This window comes from Manis javanica, chromosome X, assembly GCF_040802235.1.
Source record: "Manis javanica isolate MJ-LG chromosome X, MJ_LKY, whole genome shotgun sequence".
NCBI classification, from domain to species: domain Eukaryota; kingdom Metazoa; phylum Chordata; class Mammalia; order Pholidota; family Manidae; genus Manis; species Manis javanica.
The window spans coordinates 30,945,030-30,966,361 of NC_133174.1; the positions used below are offsets into that span (position 1 = coordinate 30,945,030).

Genomic DNA, 21,332 nt, shown 5'->3' on the forward strand with positions numbered 1-21,332 from the left:
ATGTGGCCCAATGGCTACGTCAGCATTTGTTGCATGTGAGGCAAAAGACAATGTGGGCCTGTCAGTGGGGCTTGCCATTGACCTTTGAAGAAGTCAGCCAAGCCCGGAAGGAGTGCCCTGCATGTTGTGCAGATCAGCAAACCACCAAGTGGGCCCTAGAGAGTCTCTTTGCAGCCTATGGCTGGTCACCAGTGTTTGAGAGCGATCAAGGCACCCACTTTATTAGACATGCGTTGCAAGGATGGGTACAGCAATTACGAATAAAATGGATGTGGCCCTGGACATTTTGACACATGGACCGGTGATGTCTGGCTCTTCTGGCACCTTGGGGGAAAGGCCTGAAAGCTGGCCTCCTGTGTATTACTGGAATAACAGCTGAATGGCCCCCAAAGGTCATGGTAGTGTAGGCAAAACGTCCAGGAGGTAAGAGCATCTTGCAGGAAGTTTTGTTTTATCTTTATGGCCAGTGCATGTACCTCCCGTAGCCCTATATATTGATGCATCTGTAACTCCCACAGGAAGGGGGGTGAAAGTCTGGTATACTAGACCAGGACGAGACCCCATTCCTGCCACTGTTCCATCACAAGACCGCTCTCTTGCGTGTATCCTACCTGATGGACAAGATTTGCCTATGTTGGTGTCATTAAAACATGTATCTTATTGCCCTTAAGGTTATTTTCTCCTACAGTCCTTGTATCTTCAATGTGCCCACTGACTGCAGCTGCCGCGTGATGATTGCTCTGAACCATCAGCTACTGCCTGCCTATGGAATGGATGAGCTATGGACTTAATCTGCATAAGACTTTGAACTAGCTGAATCCTCTGGCTTGAGGATTGTCATGATTTTATTGCTGTTGCTATTGTTATGTCATTAGTCTGGTCACAATGCTCCAGTTTTCTCACCCAGGGACCATTGCGGAAGAAGGGGAACGAGTAGATTATAAGGGAAGATTTCTGGAGGGGTGGCCTGTGTGCAAAATTGTAGCATTTCCAGAATATCTCGCCTGGCTTTGGTGCATTTGCATATCCTCAGGGGTGGAGAGAAGTTCATCTCCTTGTCAGTGGGTAATTACCTGGGCAACCGAGGGAGTATCTGAACCTGAGAGGTTAAGGGGAGGGGCTTGCTTGCTTGCTGGCTTCTTCCAGAGCAGAGGAGAAAGACGGCCCTGGACTGTAGTTTCTGAGCAATAAATGGGTTTTAAACTTTATTTCTCCTTTTGACTGATTTCGGTTTTTAGAGTATTTTGCCCTGGGATTTCCTCTCTCTGGACTTTCAATAGCCAAACTGCTTGGGCTTCAAATCCTAACTCCAGTATTTCCTTAATTGTATGATCTTTGTCAAACTGCTCTGGGTCTCAGTTTCCTCATCTGTAAAAGTAATCATAATAAGAGGACCTACTTTATAGGGGTTGTATTGTTAGACTCAAACAAATTTATATACTGAATTTATATATATATGTGTGTGTATGTGTGTATACAGATATGTCGACCTATATATACACATATGCGTATGTAGAAACACATCTTAGAGAATTTATAGCATGTAAACATCCTATAAATAGCAATCATCACTATTGTTACTATTTTTCTCAACAAGAGAGAAGAGTAAATGCTGCTCAAGCCTATCAAAAGGTATCACGCCTATTTAATATTTTTTTACCCAGCATGAAGTCATGGCTAGTTAGGTGACTCTTAAATAGCTACTTGATAACTGATTAGTCAAAAAGTTAATTAACTGTGTAAGATACATCCATGAATTGCACTATTTGTCTCAGTTGTAGAAACTGGTTTCATTTCCCACTATGTTGATTTGTGATTGGATCATTATGAACCCTTTTTCTGAAGTTTTTTTTTTATGGTTTAGAGATTTAAATTTGTTATGGAAACAAGCTTTTCAGTTGACCAATGATTAGCTAATTTCATATAATAGAAAAGGAAACAGATTGCCCCAAGGTTGCTGTTTTCATTTCCTCATGGGAAGAAGAAGCATAGCAGAAAAGAAAAGCAGTCGCAAGGCACTGAACCTCTGCCACCATGGGGAACTGGGCTGTGAATGAGGGGCTCTCCATCTTTGTCACTGTAAGTACCAATGAGAGAGAAATTATAAATTCTCTGACTTGTCTGGGTTCTCTTGAGAACTAAAATAGAGCAAAGCCTTTTGGTATTTGTTTGTTTGAGAAGTTATGTTGAAACTGAAGTACTATGTAACATACATCATCCTTTAAGAAGACTGAATCCATTCTTCCAAACTTATTAATGGAAAGAATATATCTGGAGGCTCACTTCACCTAGTTTATTTCTCGAGTTTTCAGGAGTACTAAATTAGCCAGCATTTCGCAGAGGAAGTAGGAGACGTTTCATACTAATAATCCCTGAATCTGAGTTGTTTATTAATGTTTACTCAGATGCAAATTTCTCTATGTTTCATGTGTTTATATACCTCTTAAAAATGGGCAATTGAAATTTTATACCATTTTCCAAATAACATGTGCAGGATTGGTTCATGTAAGGGAAATTGGCCTTTATTTCAGTAATTATACCAAAAGTCATTGAAGGTCTCATCTTTCATTTTTTAAAATGTACCTTCTTTTCTCTCAGGTAGAGAAGTTATTTATGAGACTTATAAAAATTCAAGGGAAGGAAATTGAAATAAGCTCTCTAGACTCATATATAGTGTATATATGATGTATATTACATATATAAAGCCATATAATCTACCTTGAGAAACAATTTTTGTAAGTAAAGATAAGGCTAATTTTCACATAGACATGTTAATTTCTTTAGTTTTTAACATAACAAAGATCAACAATGAAGATGGTGGTCTTAGCAAAGCAGTCATGGACAATTGGGAAGATAGAATGTGACTTATAATAGCCTTTCCAAATAGCCAATGAAAGTATTATACAGATGTTAAAAAAAATCATTTATGAATGCAACTTTTGAGAGAATTCGTCGTGAAGTAAATATTGAGTCTGAATTGTAGAGGTAGAGAGAAATTTGTGGCACAAATAAAATGAAAACAACAAATATTTTGTCACTAAAAGAAATGCTAAACCAACATCCTAATGCAATATAGAATTCTTCTGAGAGCTCAGAGCTGTTAACTTGATTTCTTATCACCGTTTTGAGAACAGATTACTCCTCTAGAAAACAAGTTCAAATTATACTTTTAGCTCCTACCAAGAAATTCCCTAGGAAATGACCTCCTTCTAAATGATACACTCATATACTGGAAAGTGAAGATACAGCTTAGAAAGCAAGAATAAGAATGATGAGGATAAGAAATGGAGAAGTTGTTTTAGTACCTTCTTTATAAAGAGAGACTATTGTCAAGCATCTATGGACATTTACTGGCTTTAAAGCACAGTTAAGACAAGATCACTATAGAGCAGAAGGCAGAGGACTGGGTATTGTCACTGTTTGATGCAGTCAGTGCTTGGGATGAAATGAGCATTCACAGTCTAGAAGAGTCTCTTTTCAAAAAATATCCCACGCTCCCCCATCTCCTCATTCATGCTCTATTTCCCCTCCATCAAAAGCAAAACTTACCAAATAGAATTAAAGCCTTGCTCTTTTGGTTGGTAAGACCTCCAGTAGCTGGAGTGGGATGCTGTGTGGTGGAGAGAGGTGACTGGCACATGGGAAAGTAGAACACAATGCCCTGCTGGTGTGAGGACAGTATAGTAGCATATTCCTTTCCCTTCTCTTTTTAAGAGTCACCTGCTATGATGTACCTATCTAAGATTAAGAAGAAAAGAGGAGGAGAAAGAAAGCAGTGGAGATAGACTGATAATAATTTGGCATACTGGCCAAATAAACAAACCCCCGGGGAACAACACAGGATGGAAGGTTAATTACAAAGTGTAGAGACACTGTTGTAGGGAAGAGGGGTAGAGCTGGCTCTAAGCTGGTTACACCCAGCTTTGTAACCAACTTTGCTGAAGGCTGGACTTGGGGAAGACCTGATCCTGGTCTGACTCCAATCTTGTGTGAAATCTACCTGTTGAAATGTGAAAACTTGACGCAATTATTTCTGTTTGTGCAGCTGGTATGGTTGGGGATAAACATCTTCCTCTTTGTCTACTACTATAAGGTTTATCTAGAGCCTCGATTCTATTACACACGAAGACTTCTTGGGGTAAGTTTAAGTTCCATCTCATGCACTATTGGCTGGCTTACATTTCTAATCAGAGATTCTTGTTGTGACCAACCCATACAGCATTATCAGCCTCACTCCCTCCATTGCAACCCCCTAGGCAAGAGTCTTTAGGCCTTCCAGTGTGGGACAAACAAAAGTGTGGCAGACTGTCGCAGCGGCGTCCCTTCCCTCCCAAGAACTACTGTGCCACTGTTTAGTTTAAAAGGAGAAATCTAATAACTGACTCTGTAATGGAAGGCCAGGTTGGAGAGATCCACCCAGGGGTGACACAGGTGGAACAAGTGGGACTTTCCATATTCTCTAAATCATCTGATTCCTACCCCTTTTGTACGCAGAGGGCCCTGCTCCTAGTGACACGTTATGAAATGATCTTCAGGAAACGAGCCTCCCCTTACATATGGAGCCTTTGAGGAACTTGCCCCAGGTTCACATTCATTGTAACCAGCTGACTTAACTTGGGTCTATTAGCATTCCTGGTTTCCTTGAACTGCGTGGCTCTTCCTCACAGATGAAAACAATTACGATTACAGCTGCCCCCAGAGGATATCATTTTTTAAAGCATACTGAAACCATGAATTCCTTACTTAATACTAATTGTAATATGAATTACAATTCATATATATAATTATACTACATTATTGAAGTTATTATAACTTATTCAGGTTGCTGAGAAGGATGATTTCCCTTTGCTTTCTGCATCCAAAATATACAACTTCTTCAGGTATTACAAAAAATAATTATAATGCCAAAGCATTATACCATGCCAACTTAAGTTGCTGTCGAAGTCAGTCTAAATGCTAAGAAAAATCTTTAAAAAGTCCCAGTTTCTATAATGAGCTCTAGTTAATGATACGTGTGCTTAAATATTTGGGGGGAAATGAAATGATGTCTGCAACTTTGAAATGTACGAAAATAAGATGTGTTGATGGATGTTTTCATAATAAAATATTGCAGTGGGGGGAAGGGCCAGATTAAAACAGAGGATCCCAGCAAACCCCAAAGGTAAACTATTGGCTCTGAAGGACCTTCCTTTCCAGATAACGTGATGTGTCTGGTGTATGGGCCTCATGCTGGCAACTCTGGAGAAGCCGGGTGGTGGGGGGTGGTGTTCTGTGCTCACAGAACTCACTCTGCTCCTTATCCTGTTTCTTCCAGGCAGCGCTGCCATTGGCCAGAGCCCCTGCAGCCTGTCTGAATTTCAACTGCATGCTGATTCTGCTGCCAGTCTGTAGAAATCTGCTCTCCTTCCTCAGGGGTTCCAGTGCGGTAAGAGCAAAAGTTTACAAAGTTTGAGTTCCTCAAAAGCTAAATGACCTTTCTTAGGAAAAGTAAATCAATTTATGAGCCAAGCCATGCCTGATTCTCTAGTTTATTTCCATATTATTTGTTGATGGAGCATCCTGGGACAACCATTTAAACTGGAACAGACATTTAAAAAAACCCACAACCAATCAACCTATACATCAACAATAGTAATAAAGCACTTGTGTATGCACACGCACATACACACACAGACATACGTAACACAATATATATGTATGTGGATATAAACAGGACTTTATGAGACTGACACGAAATTTGGGAATTAATCCTACAGTGACATGTTTTCTGAAAATTTTCAATCAGAGATAATCTCTTTTGTGGATAACATCCCAAGCAGATGAAATCAATGACCAATGAGTCACACTATAATGAATATGACTATGAGGTACTGGGTCCATGGAATTGAGGGGTTCAGAGCTTCCAAATTCCCAGGGCTCCTTTAACCCTCACTTCAGCAATTTAGTGAACCCCTAAAAGTACTATGTTAAAAGAACAAAAATGATGTAACATATAAAAGGTATATGAATTTCTTATTGATATTAATATAAAAATATAAGAAACAACAAACTACACATATACTCAAACAAAATGGTACAAAACAAAATATAATAGGTCCCATGCAACATTACAAATAAGCAGCTACAAGGAATCAAAGGAGGGGAAAATTATATAAGGAGGGGTAGGGGGTGGAGAAAGGCTTCTTAGAGAAGGTACATCGGGTATGGACATACAAGAATAAAATAAGTCTCTAGAAGATATAAATAAGAGAGAATGACATTCTACATGGAGAAGATGGCATGGGCAAAAGCACAGGAAATGGTGGGGAAATCGTATTCTTGAAAGTCACATACAAGCATGACTTCTGGTTTTTCTCTGAATTGGCTTGCCATTCCTGACCTCACCAAAGAGGGTAGCTGGGAAAAGTTAGGGATTGATATCCTGGTGGGACCCATTCTACTGGCTCATTGTGACTAGTAGCCTCTGTTGTTCCTTTTAATGAAATGTGTTTTATAATAGCTAGCTTTTAAAAAAAATACCTATTAAGTAGGGGTCATTTGTAGAGGAGAGCATTAAGCAATTTACTTTGATGGTAATGTAGGGACAGTAAAGGGAAGATGTCTGAGGTAAGGCTGGAGGGAGAACTGGAGCTTTGCTTGTAAACTAGGACCTTATATGTATAACAGAGGAGTTGATACTTAACTTGGCAATCACAGAATATTTGGGGGAAGGAAAGCGATCTAAGCTGTCAATAACAAGTAGAACTTGCCTTGAACTCTGCCTTGTTTTTTCTAGTCTTAGTAAATTCACATTGATCTGACAGAGAATTTATTTTCTTTAAGAACTGTACAACACTCAACTTGCTAATAAGTATTAGAGGCTACAGTTAACAGTTGACATTGATTACAAGGATTTCCAAATAATCTTAATTTAAGAAACCACAGAGGGAAAATTCCATTTGAAAGTTTTACTGATGAACCACCTGCAAAGTACAACATCTGGTATATTGTAGGTGCCCAATGAATATTTGCTAAATGAAGCTTATGTACTGTAGCTTTTCATTTTTAAGGAGACGTGGTTAATTTTTATTCTCCCCCTATCACCTGTTTGAATACTTTCTATTTAGAGGAAGTAAACCCTGAGAAACAGGCAGTGTTTTCACCATTTCACCAGGATGACCCATTAAGAAATCCTTGTTACCCCACAGGCCCAGATTGCACTGTCTTCGAGCTGCCAAGCCCCATGAGCGGCACATGTTGTAATAGCTGATTTTAGGCTTCCTGTGGCCCAGGAGGAAATGTTCTTGTGAGGGTCTTTAAAGACAGGGATGAAATGAGGCTGCCCTTCAAATTGCCAAGAAGCTCAGACCTGTAGCCAGAGGAATCTGTATGTCAAAGAATATATATTTTTTTAAATTAGCAGCAAGCAACATTGTTTTAGACAGGGCATGTCGCTCCTTCCAGTTTCCAAACCTGAAATGTGAATTTAGTAAATGAAACTTCTTTTTTGATTGGGATTAAAATGAGTAAGCATGCTGTGACTAATATTGGAAGTTATAATAGCTGCCACTTACTGAGTCTTCAAAGACCTCACCTCATGAAATCTGCCTATCAAGCCAGTTAGTGGGGATGAAATTAAATTGAAGTGTTCAGATTCAAACCCAGGTCATTGTGCACCCAGAGCCCACTCACTTTCCTAAGTGCCACCTGATCTCAAAACTGTCTTCTTGCAGAAAGTCCATCATGTATATGAATGTTTGAGCATGCTGAATAACCTAGGCTAGAAATGGCAGGGATGTTGTAACTTCAAGGATTTTACACGAACTGAACAGTCACAGAACTTCCTTTCAGTTTCTAGTAATCTTCATAATTTAGACTTTGCTTTATGTATAATCCTTCTGGTTACCTGGAGAAATAAAGCCCCAGGGTTGGTCCACCCCAGGAAAGGTAGGGGTTAAGGACTCTCAGCTTGCTTTGTTAAGAGAAATGGGGAAGAATGGGGCTCAGCATACTGAAATCCTCAAAGAAGTCTTACTAACCCAACTGGCCATGCAGAAACTAAGTTCTAACTGGTTGGAAGTCCTAGTCTTAAGATCAGAAAGAAACATGAAAGTGAGATAATGAACTCTGATCTGTAACTTTATATGGTCTGGGAGTCAGAAGACCTCAACATGGCTCTATCTCAGTAGTCTAGGGCCAGTCTCTTGAACTTCCTGTCTCATAGTTTCTTTTTTGTTTTTGTTTTTTCAGCTGAAAAGTAGGTGAGGTAAGGCAAATGTAAGAATGAATATGACATTCTAAAAGTATATTAATTGACTTGAGTTGCCAGTCAACAAATATTTGTTGAGTGCCAGCTATGTGCTAAGCACTGGGGACACAGTGAGTAAAGAGTAAGACATAGATAGGCCGTGAGCTCAAGGAGCTTAGAGTTTTATGGAGGAGATAGATAATAAACATGTAATTGCAAAATTTCAGTGCTATACAAATACAGTGGGGTTCTTCTTCCTCACACAGTCTGCTGCCACCAGGTTGGGATATTACTGTCAGCTTCTTCACCTGAGTTTTGTAGATTCAAGGCTTGCTCTCACTATTTCTCCCAAATTACATATAAATATCTAATTCAGATTCATTCATGGCATGTGTGGTGACACCAGGTGTACATAAAATAGAACTTTTAAGTTTCTGTGACACTAATATCACAAAAACTCATGTCATACCTCATTAAATATGTACTTCTCAGTTTCATTCCTCAATTAACAAAAAATTCTATCTTGCAGTTTGAAGGGAGTGTAGAAATTTGCTGAGATGACTCAAAACTCAACCTTGCAATTGAATGTTAGCTTACGGACATTGGGCAAAGCTCTAGATAACAGTAACAGAGAAATGTCCCTTCAGAAGTCAATGGCAAAAAGCAAAGAGGTAGTTCAGTGAGGAAGCTCTGGGCCATGATGACAGCTTGGGTAATTAGTAGGTGGCTGGCAATAATTCAGACATGACTCAAAAGAATAAAAATGGTGTCTGTGTGATGGAGAGGAACAAAAAAGTCCTGGGCAGTTACAGGCAGCAGAGTCCTTTCTTCCCACCTCACCAACCATCCGTCTTGCCTCCTTTTCAGGAAATGGTGAGGCTATTGTATCTGGAAGCACCGTATAAGCATGACTTGCAGCTTCTCTTTGGATTTTTTTTTTTTTTTTTGCCATTCTGACCACACCATAGAGGGTAGTTAGGAAAAATTAGGGATTGGTGCCATGGTAGAACCCATTCCACTGGCCCATTAGTGTCTAATAGTCTCTGTTTTTCCTTTTAATCAATTGTTTCATATTAATAGGCTTCACAAAAAATGACCTGTAAATATCCAATAGACTATTACAGAATGGACCTTATATATTTCCCAAGCACATCTCTCTATTGTTCTGGCATTCAATTAATTTTTCTCAGTCTGTTGCTTAAGCTGATAAGGGGCACTGAAATCTATTATTTCATATTTTTAATGATCCATGCTGCTGATGATAAAGGTAGAACTATGGAGACAGTGTAGAGACCACAGCAAAACCACATTCCTTTTCTTCAGATTCAGCATGCAGGAGCTGGTGTTTCATCCTCCAAAAGTTTCAAAACAATTTGTCAGGAAGTAGAAAAGAAAAGTGGGGCAAGTATACATATGCGGGCAAATACGTCTCTATAGGTTTAGAATAATCATCTTAGGTTCTAGGACAGTGAAAATGTAATTCATTTATCCAAATTATTATTAAAGGATTTTTAAATATGCATGCTATATTGTTGTGCATACAGGATGCTTACCTTTTAACTGGGGAGCCAAGCCATGCTACCTGAAAAGTTTAATAATGATACAAAAAGCATCAAATATTTATTAAACACCACTCAATGAATCTATGAAACATCCCTATGAGGGAAGAGCTATAATAATTATATAGGTGAGAAAGCTAGAAACTGAGCATATTGTTAAATGTCACATAGCTAGGTGGTAGGACTGGGATCCAACACACAATTCTTTGAAATGTAATTCAGTACTGCTTTCTGACTTTAGTAATTCCAGTTCACTGATTCTTAGGACTCCTTGCATTTCATCACTCCAGCAAAAAGTGTAGTAATTATCTATTGCTGTGTAACAAATTTCCACAAACTCAGTGGCTCAAAACAATCCCAACTGATTAGCTCACAGTTCTGCAGGTCAGAAGTCCAGCATCCTGTGATTGGGTTCTCTACTGAGGGTATCATAAAGCTGAAATCAAGGTGTCACTGGAGCTGAATTCTCATGGACATTCTGGGTAAAAATCCAAGCTCATTCTTGTTGGAGAACTGAGGTTCCTGTCTCATTGCTGGTGGGCGTCCAGGGGCAGCTGTCAGATTTCAGATGTCCCCGTATTCCTTGCCATGTGGCTTCCTCTGTCTTCAAGCCCAGTAACAGTGCCTCAAATGCTTCTCATACCTTGAAAATTTGACCTTTTCCATCTCTTTCTTTTAGAACCAAATTTAAAGGGCTCATGTTATTGGGTTCAGGCTCACCCATATAACCTCTGTCTTAAAGTCAGTTTGGAACATCAATTTCCTCTGCAAAGTCCCTTTGCCATAGAATGTAACAAAATCATGGGCATGATATCCCAGCATATTCACAGCTCAGGTCCCACCCACACTCAAAGGGAGGAGACTATATAAGGTCATTGGGGATCATCTTATAATTCTGCCTACCACAAGGACTCTAAGAAACTAGAAAAACCTAGCAGTTGAGAAACACAAAAAAGATATTTCTTTTAAATTGTAAAGAATACAAAGTAGTAAAACAATCTATAGAACTTGAACACAAAAGACAAGGCTGTATAAGAAAAGAACAGTCAATTTTCACCAACAGAAATATAAAATAAGTGATTTCAAACAGGAAACACTTGCTTTGAGAGACTGAGTCACTGCTCAGCTCCACTAGTGGACACTTAGTTATAGCTGATGCTGTTGGTGTTCTACCCATATTCCCTCCACACTGATAGTTCTAATGCATGGGGCAGCTGCCTTCTCCAAGCCCCAGTCAGTCTCTGCCTAAGAATTATGTTTCAGCCCTCTCCGGGGCAAGCCTGAAATGCTAGGGAACTGATGTCCTGGGAACAGATCCTCAGCTAGTGATGGATGGGAGTTGTTGGACACCCAAGCTACTTAACCCCTTGAATAAAGAACAGAAAACAAAATTCTAGGGTGTATTCTGCACAGTCTCCCAGAGTTCCTGATCAGAGAGCTCTATAATATGCTTTGCTAGGAGTGGCTGACACCCTAACACACCCTTTAGAGGTTTCCTTCCTTCCCAGTCTTCCTTACCCCAACCTTGTTTCCTGTGACCACTTTCTAGATGCAGCACTTACACTTAAATTCTTGTCTTGAATTTTTTTTAGATAGGTAGAATAATAGTGAATTTATCTTTACATTTGGTTTGGTGGGAAAGGGCATGGACCTTAATAACAAATAGACTGGGATCCCAGCCAATGTGAGATTCAGCTTTAGTTTCCTTATCTGTAAAATGAGGACAGTAATCCTTATCTCGTTGCATTAAATGAGATCAATTATGGGTAAACTGAATGGCTCACATAAGGGACCCAGTGAAGCCTGATTCCTTTTTTCCTTTTTCTGGACTCCTCAGTGTCTTCCTTAATAGTATTTCTGCAGTTTCAGCAATCTGCTGTTCTGCTCCAAGCAGCCTTCACTCTCTAGATGTAGCTAACTGAAAGATAGTAGTGTGAGCACAATTTTCCATACAAGTATATTTTTTCTATAAAATCAGAACATTTTATTAAAAATAAGCCAAATATTAAACATCCCTATATTTAAATTGAATATGTTTTAAACCAGGTATTTATAATACTTAAGATTTTTTTGGCATCTCACTCTGCTTTCCTTAAAAGTTCTCTGTCTCTCTATGGCAATCTATTTAGACTTGAGAGCACAGCAGCCAGAACAAGCATTTGACCAGTTTTCAGGAGCACACAGCTTTGATTCAACCATAAACCAGGTTTTTTTTTTCTACTTGGGGCATTGACCTGAATCAAGATTCAAACCCGTATCTTATAACATGTGTTGGTAAGACAGTTACACTGAAGTATTGACCAAAATTCTGTTTTTAAACTCAAGGAAATCATATAAGGTCTGAAATATCAGAATATTGATACCTGTGGCATCAAATAACCTGGGTTTAAATCCCAGCTCTGCCACTTACTAACTCTGTGACCCAAGACTAGGTAAGCTCGCTATGCCCTTTTTCCTCATGTGTTACGTAGTAATAATCACGGTACCTCCCTGATGGGATTGATGTAAGGGTGAAATGAGTCAGTACATGTACAACACTTCAATAGCTACTCACACAAGTTGTTTGTAAATATTAGCTGTTGTTATTTTTGCTATTATTTTTTGGTTAATGGTCTGCCCTTGTGATGCTGTCTCTGTCAATCCAGGCAGGTGGAGAGTATTTTCTCCTCCCATACTATATGTCTTAGAAGCATGTTGTTCTAAAACTATTCACTTGTTCTAGAACTGTTCACTTGTCTGTGTCCCCATTATACTGTCAGATCTTTGAGGACAGGCCAGTCCTTTATTAATTTCTATATCCTATATTTACTGAATAAATTAATCTCAACTAGAAACTGTGTGGTTAGATATGTTTTCTGTGCAAATTCATATTTTATACAATTAAGCAGTGGATTCCCAGGAGACACTTTTATGTCACTGACATGAGAATGTAAAACATAATGGTCAAGTCAGCTATGCCACTCACAGGCTGTTTGACCTTAGGAAGATGACAACATCTATCTAAGCCTCAGTTTTCTCGTCTATCGACTGGGTAGAATGATATAGTTTTGAAGGTGGTTGTGAGAATTAAATGAGATGATATGTATCTAAGGCCTGGCCCAAAGAAACTTTCTAGCTAATAATTACTATTTCATTGTTTCCCCCTTAACTCAAAGTGCTGCTCAACAAGAATTCGAAGACAATTGGACAGAAACCTTACCTTTCATAAAATGGTGGCATGGATGATTGCACTTCACAGTGGTAAGTTTATTAAGAAATTTAAGATTACAAAGAAAACTTGGAACCAGAGAGTTCCCTCTATTCTTAGACACTTTTTATAAAAATAAGAGATCAGCATTTATAGTTAGATTAGGTTGATATGTTGTATTTATGTCCATCAGTTTATATCAGCTCAATGAAATTTTGTCATCTCTCTCTCTAGAGTAAGTCAGAGTCAGTTGAATAACAGCCAAAGGCATACATTAGATGAGAGTCTTCTTGTTTGAGCACAAATATATCAGGGGAGAAAGACAGTGAGAGCACATCTAAGTATGCTCAGAGACCAAGGTTATTTTGTAAGATCTTAGGACCTGGTTGGGTCTTTGGGATCATGTAGTTCAATACCATCATTTTACAAATGAAAAACTGAGACTGTAAGAAGTTAAGTGATTTATCTATGATCACACAGTTAATGAAAGCTTACACACTAGACTTGCCTTGCTTCTGTAATCTGGGAGACCTAGTTCTTGTTTATAAGTGTCCTGGGCAATCCTCGTGTGTCCCTATAACTTATCATAGAGTCAGTGGCTATAGGTAGATACCTAGCTTACAATAGAATTTGCACACTCTTCATCCTCTTTGTTTCTCTTCTCTGCCCTGTTCAGCAATTCACACCATTGCACATCTATTTAATGTGGAGTTCTGTGTGAATGCCCGAGTCAACAATTCTGATCCTTATTCAGTAGCACTCTCTGAACTTGGAGACCATGAAAATGAAAGTTACCTCAATTTTGCTCGAGACAAAATCAAGGTAAGCATCTTATTTTCTCATTCAGATGTTCTCTAGGCCCTTAAATCTGAGGAGTAGATTTCAGTGAATGAAAAACAGAACAACAGCAATGATAAAAGTTAACTATCAGAGGAATAAGTCCTTAAGTTCTAAGAATGTGGGTGCAGAGAAAATGTCACCCATACTCCTGATCTTGTGTGTGAAGTGTCTCTATATGTTTCCCAGTTCCTTAAGCTTACCTGTGGAAGCTGGAGTAACTCAGGCCCACCTATGACAATGCCCACCAGTCAAGAAACACAGGAACACACATCTAGTTGAGCAAAGTTGAGTTATGATTTACTGCAGCGAAATAGACCTCACAGCATGAGAAAGTCTGAGGCATCTCAGGAGAGTGTTAAGAGAGGCTCATCCTAGGAACATAGGATTGTGTTAAATGATTTTGGAAGAGTTTAAGGAAGCAAGGATTTGCTGTGGATCATGTATGGTCAGGAACTAGGGGTAGTTCTAGAATTGGGTATCTTAATAGTTTTTTTCTAGAAGGCAGAAGGAATAGAATGGGGCCAAATCTATAATAGATAAAGAAGCAGCAGTCACTTATGTTTTTGTCTTGGCAGTACAGAATCACCATGTCTGATGTCAGTGTTCTATGAAATTATTTGTGTGAAGTAGGCAACACCCTGGCCTAGTTGTTAATACAGCTGTCAGGGATGCTTTTCTTCTTTCTTGCCTACATCTGAAAGGTAGCCTATGTCTGCTCATTGTCGTTCCTTCAGAAGCACAGTGCACTGGGGGGCACTCAGTGGTTCTTCAGGGGCAGCCATTTGGGGTATCCACAGGCAAGGACTTCTTCCCTTCTAACAGCAGTTGATGCTTCCTGTACTTGGGGGAAGAACTCCAGGTCATCTGTATGCATCCAGTGGCTTGGGATGATGGCCAAATTATATTACTATACAGCAAATTCCAAAACATGTTTCATTGTGTTTTGAAAACATTCCAAGAGAAGTCCCTTAATTTTGCAGAAATGAGTATCCTCAGGCCTACATGAAAATACTTGCATCAAACACAGCAAATTCTTTTTCAGTAATGTTTGGGATAGTTTTTCTTTCAAACTGTTTATTTAATGATGTATAAGGGTGGCAATGTGAACACACTAGGTGAGCCAACACTGTCAGTCTCCGCCTAGATCTCTTGGCACTGCTTTTCCTGTGTCTGCGCTCCCCACCCTTTGCTTTCACTTTCAATTTCCTGTACTTGCATTTCTTCCTCAGAGGACCACCCTGTGGCTGTGGGAGTCCCTTTGCCCACAAGCTCAGAGATCTGGAAGGTCCAGAACGGCTACCTCTCCCTGGGCAACCTTTAGCTAATCACTGATGGGTGTGGGGTATGAAAGCTGAGCTTCATTGCTTTGAGTTAGGATCATCTCTGAGGTGTGACTTACCTTCCACAGTTTCCCTGCAGTACTAGGCTGAAGCTTCCTGTGTTAAAACTTGGCTTGAGATCACTTTCTTGCTTGACTTGTTCCTCTTGCTTGTGCTATTAACCATTCCCTTACTAGTTTCTTCCAGAGCATTTCTTTTCTAAATCACTTGCCCATGAATCCTCATCTCAGGATCTGCTTTGGAGGAACCCAGCCTAAGATGTTAGACATGTCCAGAATACATTTGCAAACTAAGCACTGTGGCCTTTTCCAAATCAAAGAGAGAAAGAGCTTCAGACCCTTTTAGGACATCTTATGGTTGACTGATTTCCTTTATCTGATATTCCCTTTGAACTATTCCAATGTATCAGTTCATATTTCCTATGACACCCAACCACTTAAAAGTTGGTTCAATTGAAAAATATCTATTCCAGGTCTATATCACTCTATGAGAGATGGTTAGGATTATCTGAAGGAAGAATGAAAATGCCTGTTGCTCTATATACCAGACAATTTATTAGTAGATAGTTCTGCATTTGAGAACTGACAAACCTGTTTGTGTGCCTCTGTGTGTGCATGTGTGTGTGTATTTTACAGAATCCTGAAGGAGGCCTGTATGTGGCTGTGACTCGGTTGGCAGGCATCACTGGAATTGTCATCACGCTGTGTCTCATATTAATTATCACATCATCCACCAAAACCATCCGGAGGTCTTACTTTGAAGTGTTTTGGTACACACACCATCTTTTTGTGATCTTCTTCATCGGTCTTGCCATCCATGGAGCTGAGTGAGTGTTTAGACTCTAAAGCCAAGTACTTTATGTCCCTCAGTTTCCAGGTGTGATGCTCTGTTAGAAGCAGAGTGACCTCCTTGTCCGTGTGTGGCCAGCCTACCTGCTGATGGGATATGAGGGGACAACAGAGGTCAGTTTGGTAGAAACCACCCAGCAGCACTTTAGTTTCTTGTACTTGATTAATAGCTATTCATAGTGCAGTTATTTATAGCAAACTTGAAAATACACATTTGAGTGTGTTTGCAAGTGTATAAAACATGTTGGACAGTGGTGTTAGCGTGTTAGATGCCTGCAGTGATGCTTCCTGTGGCTTAATCGCTGGTAAATTAGACAAACTCCCAGGCTAGAGGGGTTAATGATCAAGTGAAAAGGTTTGCTGTAGTTCAATGAGTTTTGATTCAAGCCAATCATTTATTGATTGCCTTCTGTGTATGAGGACGGATCTCAGGCACTATGGATCCACCGTTATTGCCTTCGATCACTCTAATATAATAAAGGTATGAGTTAAATTCTATTGAGTACTTCTTACCAACACTTAATGTTCCTTTTATCCTCCAAAAGGTAGAGATGTTCTTACTAGCCCCATTTTCTGGGGGCATTATAGGCAAAGAAACAGACTAAGAAAGGTAAGATATGTAGCTCCAGCCTCCAGTCTGTAAGTGGCATAGCTGGGATTGGAGCCCAGGTGGTCCACGGCAGGCCAAGATAATGCTATCATAGAGACACACGGGCCTGGATGTCCAAGACCTGAGGGTGGAAAGGGGAGTGTGGGGAGAAGCAGCATCAGGCAACTACTTGTATGCATTCTCCATCAACTGGCTTCCTCTGATCTGTGATTAACAATTTCAAAACACTGAAATATCTGTGCAAAGAATCTCTTGACTCTCCTAAAGCAAGAGTATCTTCAAATGGGACTTAGTCATAATGCAGGTATTTGAGAGAATCCTGGAGAAAAAAAATTAATCTCTTCTCCTCTCTAGCTTGGTAACTCTACCACTTTCTGTTCATACAGTTTCATAGACATGCATTTTCCTTGGAAGCACTCAGAGGAGCTGTATTTATGCCATTTGAGGAGAATCTGCTATTTACACGGTTTGGCTGAGTGCTCACAGTCCCATAGCTAGGTAGCAGCTGAACTGGGATTAAAGCCAAGTGTTCTTACTTCTGGTCCTCACATTGAGAAGAGGAGGAAATCAGATTTTTTTTCCTATCACTTATTCCTTATGTAAACTTGGGCATTAGGAACTTCACTAGTTATCATTTGTTGGAACCTTTACTTTGTGTCTGGCATTTTTTATGCATCACGCCAAATGTTCACTAAAATAAGCCTTTAATGAGGTGCTATTAGCCTATTTTACAGCTGAAGAAACTGAGGCTGAAAAGAAATGAAATAACTTGCTTAAGGCCACAAAACTAGTAAGAGGTGGCCCTGGGATTTCTCGTCCAGACTTGTTTTTACCAAATCATCCTGCCTCTAGTTAACTAGTCTCTCTGAGCCTCGGGGTCCTCACATGTACAATAGGAGTACTAATACTTGTCTTTCTGGCCTATTATGAAGATTAACTGAGGTAAGTTGTGTACAGTGTCTTTCCCTAGGCCTGGCACAGAATAGATGCTCAGTACATCTTGATTCTCTTCCCCAAGACCTAGGGATAAAAAGGGATGGTTAGTGACCTTGAACTGAAACATGCTCAGAATATACCATGTGGCACAATAAATTTTAGGTTCCCCAAACAAACTTTTACAAAGGGCCTTATGTGTCTCTTTATATATTATGAAGATTGTACCATTGATCTTCTCTGAGGTCAGGGACATGACTTAACTCAACTTTGTGCCTCCATCCTTCTGTTCACACTCAGTCAAGATTGTCTTATGTGTTAGTAGTTGCTTAATTAATATGTATTGAATTGTAGTGAATGGGCTCTGAGCACTTCAAGGGACACACCATTAGTGTTGATATCTGTGACAATGTCATCATCTCCACAAACTCTTCTTAAGTTAATTTGAACCTTTTGGTTTAATTAAGACAGTTTTGAAACAACAAACAAAACATTGTACTAAGCCTCTGGCCTGCTGTGTATAATTGTACAGGTTGTTAACTACATAAGGGTGCCTGGCCAAGGGGAATACAATTAGCTCTTCCGGCCAAGCTCTTTGCCTGTATGACTGTTGTCACAGAGGGGCCATCTTGTTCTAATCTGCACAAAGGCAGTGTATGGGCTAGAGGTTCCTCTGTTGGATTTGCAGCTTTCTGGTTTTGTTTGTTCATTCGTAAATGAAAATAATACTCAAAACAGAAGCACAAATGCTCCCTTTAAGAAAACATGTACATATAAATATTCTTTGTGCCACTATATACTTTTTTCCAATTGCTGAAGATTACATATTTTCTTTCCCTTCTAGTCAGTTTGGAGGGGGCAATAAGTTATAACTTTTAGGTGAAAAGTACAGGACCCATATTAGAGTACTTAAAATATGCCCAGAATCTCAAAAACCTAAGAGCTTAATTTCTTTCTACTAAATGGTCTGAACTTAATTCCCTCCTTAGGCGAATTGTACGTGGGCAGACTGCAGATAGTTTGAATCATCATGACCCAGAAAACTGTAAAGACAAAATCGCACAATGGGGAAAAATAGAAAATTGCACAATCCCACAGTTCTCTGGGAACCCTCCTATGGTATGTACATTTCATTGTTCCTATTACAGTTTCATTACCAACAGACTTCTAATTGTGTCTAAGAAATACACACAAATGTCGTAGAGCTGTGCATTAGGAATTTCACGGAACTGCATGAATATTCTAAGTATCTACTGTTTTCCTGCTATACTTATTGTCTGAAATTATTTATTGAAAAGTAAGCTCTGCATTGGTCTGTTATGAACGTTCTGATATAAAGCTTGGAAAAGCACTGTTTTTTTAAAGTGCTGTTTGGGTTCAAGAAGTTTCATCTCTTCTGGATGGGAGGACCACAGTAATACCAGTTAATGATTTTCAGAGTGACTCCATCTTGAGCTGAGTTGGAGAGCTCAGATAATCAATTATAAGGAGCTAGGAGCCTCTGCAGATACCAGGAAGTAAGACTTCCTTTTTAAAAAAATTTTTATTGAAGTGTAGTTGGCATTACAATATAACACTAGTTTTTGGTGTATGACATAGTGATTTCACATATATATATACATTACTAAATATTCACCACAATAAGTAGCGTTATCATCTGTCACCATACAAAGCCATTACAATGTTATGGACTATATTTCCATGCTATGCTTTTCATCTCCTAGATTTATTTATTTAATAGCTGGAAGTTTGTACCTCTTATTCCCTTTCACCTATTTTACCTATGCCCCCAACCGCCTCCCATCTGACAACCATCTGTTTGTTCTTTGTATTTATGAGTCTGTTTCTGAGTTTTTATTACTTGGTTGTTTACTTGTTGTGTTTTTTAGATTCCACATTCAAGTGAAATCATTTGATATTTGTCTTTCTCTGCCTCACTTATTTCACTTAACATAATATCCTCTAGTTCTATCTATGTTGTTGCAAATGGCAGGATTTCATTCTTTTTCATGGTTCAGGAATATTCCATTGTGAATATGTACCACATCTTCTTTATCCCTTCATCTATTGACGGACATTTGGGCTGCTTCCATATCTTGGCTATTGTAAATAATGGTGGCAATAAACATAGAGGTGCATATATCTTTTTTAATCTTTTCATTTTCTTCAGGTGACTTCCTATACAGCTTTCAGACTTGGGAAGGAAACTGTTGAGGTGACACATAGGTCTGCCTTTAGGCATTGGGAGGTCCTATCTTTGACCTATAAAGGAGGCTGGACAACCAGATTCATACCAACACCCAAGGGTAGCACATAGTACAGCAGGAGCATGGCAAGGATGTCTGATGCGAAACATGCTGAAATGTTTACCTTTTATTGGGAGCTACCTCTGTTTTGTCTATTCTCAATATCTCTGCTCTGTAGAGTGAGAAGTGGGCCCTGTAATCTTCATATCTTTTCCCCCTTTGGCAAGCAATGTACTTTATTGAGTAGCATGCCAACTGTTGGTATAAAACTAGACAAAAGTCAACATTTGTACAGGGCTTCTGAGCAAGATTATTATTTTTTCCTTAAGCACATTATAATATAAAGACAAATTTCCCACCCCATTTTCTTTTTTTCCCCTACTCTCCTAACATAGGAATACTCTTCCTCTAGACACAGCACACTGTCTGGGGACTTAACATCTTTAAGCATCCTTGCTTATTAATAAAAGCAATCAACTCATCAGTGAACTGCCTCCACTACATGCAGACATCAATAAAAAGGATAAAAAGGGAACTGAATGCAGGCCCTCTTATGGGCTAGGAGAAGGCACATTTCCTTGAACACAGCTGGAGTCAGAGTACTGCTACCCTAACAGGCATCTACCTCAAAGAATTTTCAGGGTTTCTGAGAATATTAATGATAATGTCCAAGACTTGGCTCCATTCAGTGGGGCCCCACTGTGGCACCCAGGAAATAGATGGATGATGCCACACTGTTTTAAAACCCTGTTGCATGAAAACAAAAGCCAGTAGCAAAACATCTCCGACTTCTGGGGTAGATATTCTTCAACTTTGCTGGATTTAGGTGCTCTCAGCTTCCAACAGTAAGTTTCTTTTAAAAATGTAACAAAAAAAAAAGTAACAGAAAGATCATATGTGAGACTATGGGAAGTACCCTGATTTTTTTTTTCCTTCTTCGAATCCATTTTTATCATCTTTTAGATGATACTGCCTTCTAAAATTCTTTGCTACTTCAGGTATTAAGCTAGGAACCTAACTATCTGTGTCACAGTATGGATCTGTTTGGCCTAATTGTTTTTATATATAGCCAATGACTCTCCAGGACAATTCTAGTGTTCTGAAACACAGCATATTCTGACAAGAGGGGAATCTAGAGAAGTCTAAAAATGTTTCGGTTTCTACTTAGTAAGTGCATTGCACAGCTCCTAGAACTTACCAGGATGTTAGAGAAACAGCCAAGTTCTTGCGAGAAATTTCTCATCTTGCAAAAGATTACGCTTTGGCTACATGGCCAAGGGAAAGCAGTTGTAATGTTACATTAAAAATACGGTTGTTGAAATGCTATCCTCTGGAGAAATGTTAATTCTGAAACTAACCTTGCTCTGCTGTGGAGTTATTTGCAACTGCTGTTGCAACACTAGGAGGAAATCCCATTTTTGTGGGCAGTTCCTCTTGGGAAAGTTTCATACTGTAGATATAGTTCCCCAATATGGCCAAACAGAATGTTCATTTTTACTGGCTCAAAATTTATTTTAATTTTAGATATTTTTCATGCATTCT

The 21,332-nt window shown here is 39.2% G+C and overlaps 1 protein-coding gene across 2 annotated transcripts in view; it reads left to right on the forward strand.

Annotated features, from left to right (window-relative positions):
• The first annotated feature begins 1,931 nt into the window (after positions 1-1,931).
• The window catches only part of CYBB (cytochrome b-245 beta chain), a 31,622-nt gene continuing 12,221 nt past the window's right edge, over positions 1,932-21,332 (forward strand). Inside the window, exons 1-7 of one of the 2 annotated variants that reach the window (XM_017671807.3) lie at positions 1,932-2,079; positions 4,046-4,138; positions 5,315-5,425; positions 12,942-13,026; positions 13,650-13,795; positions 15,789-15,979; positions 18,534-18,663. In XM_017671807.3, coding sequence (XP_017527296.1) covers positions 2,035-2,079; positions 4,046-4,138; positions 5,315-5,425; positions 12,942-13,026; positions 13,650-13,795; positions 15,789-15,979; positions 18,534-18,663 — 801 coding nt within the window. In that variant the 5' untranslated portion in view covers positions 1,932-2,034. The remainder of the gene's footprint in view (positions 2,080-4,045; positions 4,139-5,314; positions 5,426-12,941; positions 13,027-13,649; positions 13,796-15,788; positions 15,980-18,533; positions 18,664-21,332) is intronic. The other variant, XM_017671808.3, reaches the window with a different exon arrangement.